At 35.0% G+C, this 4,537-nt stretch overlaps 1 protein-coding gene across 1 annotated transcript; it reads right to left on the bottom strand.

Annotated features, from left to right (window-relative positions):
• Positions 1-405: 405 nt before the first annotated feature.
• On the bottom strand, positions 406-762 carry LOC143231370 (histone-lysine N-methyltransferase SETMAR-like). The gene has a single exon (XM_076465914.1). The coding sequence runs from the start codon at positions 760-762 to the stop codon at positions 406-408; it is 357 nt and encodes a 118-aa protein (XP_076322029.1).
• Between the last annotated feature and the right edge of the window lie 3,775 nt (positions 763-4,537).

Raw genomic sequence — 4,537 nt, forward strand, 5'->3', positions numbered from 1 at the left:
AATGAACGTGTACAAAATATATTAGGTTGTCCAGAAATAAATGTCATTTTTGAACTGTAAAGTTTAGAAATGTATAAACCAATGTTGTAAAACATGTTTTAATTGAAGTAAGCACCATTTGCTCCAACACACTTTTGCCAACGTATAAACGATGCTGTTTATGCCCCTGCTGTATAAATCAGAGTTATTATGGTCAGTGAACTCCCTGAAAGTTTTTTCTGGAGCTGCCTGGTTTTGAAAGCGTTTATTATTCAATAGGTGGTCAAAGTGCTTGAAAAATGAAAATCTATAGAGGAAAGGTCTGTGGAATAACGTAAATGAGACAGACCTTTGATTTCCAATTCGTTCAATTTTTGGAGCGTCATCCTTGACAGGTCTCATAACGCCGATTTTGCTGATCTTCAGTCAACTCATGGGGAATCCACTTATCCAACATTTTGTCTTTCCAATCGCACTCAGGTAGTTGGCAATGCTTGATTTGCTCGTGCCTAGCTTTTCTGTCAGCTCACGTACTTTTGTGGGAGGGGCTGTCTCATCTGCTTTCCTTAATGTGTGTTCATCTAAAAATGGCTTCCTTCCACGATCTTCGTGGTCTTCAAGACTTTCATTTCCATGTCTAAACTTTTGAAACCAACGCTGAACTGTACATTCAGTAAGAGATCCATGCCCAAATGCCTGTTTGACGTTCCATGTAATTTTGGTAGTTTTTCGGACAAGTTTGATGTCGTAGGGGAAAATCAAACAAAAGTTATTCTCGTCCATGGTGCCTTGAGGTTTGCGAAACTTACTCAAAGTAAAGATGAAACAGCAGACAATTAAAACACCTTGTAAGTGACAAATGTTGGATTAAACCAACCAACCAGCGATAAGTTACTCAATATTCAGCTTCTAAATGCCATCGTGAGAATTCCGTCATTTATTTTTGGACAACCTAATAAGTAAATACAGGTAAGACACACTGCAGAGTCAAGCTGTACCATAGACAGAAGTTACGTGCTAATGTAGACCTACGCAGCGATAGGAATACGCTGTCCATCTCCCATGTTTAAATTAAATTAATCATTAACTAAATACAGCGAGTTGGTGGAAGTTATTTGCCCCTCATATGATAGAATGGGAAGAAGTTAAAAATAATCTTTCAATTGAACAAAGATAATACAGATTTTTAAGACAGTCCGCAGGGATGAAACATAAAATTTATCTTTTGAAATTTTCATTCAAATTTCAATCTTTGAAACCTAAAAAAATAATTTCCAGTCTAAATTTAGGGTAGAACAGCGACAATAACACAAAGCATAATTCCCACTCAAAAAAGTATAATCATGATATAAAATCAAGGTCTTGTTTCAAGCCTAAACTGTAGACTGATGACAGAAACATAATGTCTAGCTTTCACTCTAAACATGTAAGATAGCGGCATAAAACGGCCTGGAATGGCCTAGCTCGTAAGGCGTGCGACTCGTAATCCGATGGTCGCGGGTTCGCGCCCGCGTCGCGCTAAACATGCTCGCCCTCCCAGCCGTGGGGGTGTATAATGTTACGGTCAATCCCACTATTCGTTGGTAAAAGAGTAGCCCAAGAGTTGGCGGTGGGTGGTGATGACTAGCTGCCTTCCCTCTAGTCTTACACTGCTAAATTAGGGACGGCTAGCACAGATGGCCCTCGAGTAGCTTTGTGCGAAATTCCAAAACAAACAAACAAACAAAGCGGCATAAAAAAGTCTAGTTTCAAGTCTAAATAGTATTCTGATGATAGAAACACTATGTGTAGTTCCGACGTTAAAGAATAGAATCATGACATAAAATAGATATAGTTTCCAGTTTAATAGTAGACTGATGACAGAAATACAGTGTGCAGTTCCTACTCTAAAAATTGGATAACGACATAAAAAAGATCTAGTTTCGAGTCTAAACATTCGACTGATGACAGTAATACAATGTTTAGTCTCCACTCTAAAGAGTAGAATCATGACATAAAAGCAAGGTCTAGTTGCCAATCTAAATAGTAGACTGATGACATAGATACGAAATATAACTTGTAGTCTATATTCAAATATGCACACGTACTTTTATTTGCAATTTAGAATTAAAAATAGATTGACTTTATAAATTACTTTTATTTAGCTTTATTTAAATAAATTTTAGACTAACCTGCAAGACTGTTCAGTTCCCTTTTACTGGAATAAAGCACACATTAATAATAATAATAAATAGCGTTGAAATCTGTTAACACAGTGAAACTAAATACTATGAGATGGGATTTTGGCAAGTTCACTTGTTATCTTCGGGCGGGCCCAACATGGCCAGATGGTTTAGGCGCTCGTCTCGTAATTCGAGGGTCGCGAATACGAATCCCCGTCGCACCAGACTTGCTCGCCCTTTCAGCCTTGCGGGCGTCATAATGTTACGGTCAATCCCACTATTCGTTGATAAAAGAGTAGCCCAAGAGTTGGCGGTGGGTGGTGATGACTAGCTGCCTTCCCTCTAGTCTTACACTGCTAAATTAGTGACGGCTAGCGCAGATAGTCCTTGTGTAGCTTTGTGCGAAATTAAAAAACAAACAATCTTCTGGCAGCTGTGAATAGTGTCACGTGTCTTGTTGTCGAAAGATTGTGTTTCATATCTCATTAACACGTGTGACTGTTTTCAATAATATTTATCCGACACTGTTTTGTTAAAAGTAGAGCATCAATTACAATTTCGAACATAATTCCATGCAGATTAAAACGATAAAACTAAATTTTAATCAATCCGGTTCTTGTTCGTGCAGGCCAAAACATATTAGTATAACCAATTTCTTGTTCTGTATATCTATAGTTATGCGAAAAGTCGCGAATCCAAACTAGGGAATTAGATCTGAGTTCCATGAGAAAATATTTTCCTGTTCTTCCCTTTCGTATTTAGTCTTTGCAATTTTTACCAATCGTATTTATTATGACCTAAATAAAATTTCATTTTTCTGTCATACAAAGAAATCTCACGAATATTTTTTGAAGAAAATAGTGAAATGTTTCCTCTGTTTGGCGCCTGAACGATTTTATATTCTGAAGAGGTTTTACTGCCAGCAAAATTATGGAAAGTAAAGATAAGTTTCATGTTACTCCTATCACATTAAACATGCGTATTAAGTATCATATATAATAGTAGACTTATAACGTTTGTAGCCTAAAGGCACTTCACAGTCTCTTTAATTAAGTTAACTGCAACTATTTCTCTGTTTACTAAATTATTTAAGTAAACCACTGTTGAAGATAAAACAAATTAAGTGTTGTTTTTACAAACAGTGTTAATTAATTAAAATAAGTCAGCAACTTATGCGAAAAATTAGCAGAAACAATTGCCATCATACTACTATTTCAAACAGAAAAGCAAAAATAAATGTACAACAGATTTAGCATAAAGTTTTCGTGATCAAACGTTCATAAATGCTTTATTATTTAACTTAAACACAGTTTTCATCCCTTTGGTCATTTACATAAGTTCCAAAGTTTATCTGGCTTTAATTATTTAATTATATTTTAGATGGATTCATAACATGTCTTCTTTAACCCCATGTCTACATTTCTTTAATTTGTTTTCTTTCACATCGATAAATAATGTTCTTGCCAAATAAATACTGCTATGTTAATTGAAAGATAAATGTGGAAGATATTCAATACGATGCTTCATATATTTGCAGTGTGGTGTCGGTGTAAGGACGAATAAATTATCTTACTATCTAATGGCCCCAGGTGATTCAGCGTTAAGCCTGAGGACTTGAAACACTCAAGATCAGGTTTCGAAACCCAGGGTTGGCAAACGAGAAATAAATCAATTTATAAATCGCTCTTAACAACAAACAAAATATGATATACAATAATGAATCAAAACATTTGATAAATTTCATAATTTATCCCTTTTCTTCAAGAAACCATAAGTTTCAGACAGTTACATAGACACAAAAGAAGGTACTTAAGTTATATTTCTAATTTCTAAAAGTGTTTGATTGTGCGTGGTTTAATTCAAAATTATCGGCTTTCAAATATAATATAAAAATCAGTGTTTCTTGGTTAGGCCTACGTAAAGCCTAAAAGAACAAATAGCAATCAAACCAAATGTTGTGATTATATTTAAAAAAAAACTTGATTCAATATATATACGTCATATTCGTAATGTACGATAATTTGATTGTGCCTCCCAATGGCATGTCTGCGGACTCACACCGCTAAAAACCGAATTTCTGTACCAGTGGTGGGCAGAGCACAGAGAGCCCATTGTGTAACTTTGTGCTTAATTCTAAATAAACAAACCAAAACAAAAAATTGATTGTAAATATTCAGTCAGTTACTATTCATTTTTATCACAACTAAACAGTATTCTTCTGTTACATGAAATACAAAACAGCATCCTAACGGAAAAAAAGTGCACTAAGTCTATGAAGAAAAACAAAACAAATAAGTGTAAGATAATACACATATGCACATAGAAATCTTGGAACGTAACTAAACCTAACAAGATAATTACAAGAGTCTTTCAAGACCAATAAATTAACAACTTAC

This window comes from Tachypleus tridentatus, chromosome 11 (assembly GCF_004210375.1).
Source record: "Tachypleus tridentatus isolate NWPU-2018 chromosome 11, ASM421037v1, whole genome shotgun sequence".
NCBI lineage: Eukaryota > Metazoa > Arthropoda > Merostomata > Xiphosura > Limulidae > Tachypleus > Tachypleus tridentatus.

Excerpts from the sequence above, each read along its gene's own strand:
- LOC143231370 (XM_076465914.1), bottom strand. The coding sequence starts at position 762 with ATGGACGAGAATAACTTTTGTTTGATTTTCCCCTACGACATCAAACTT.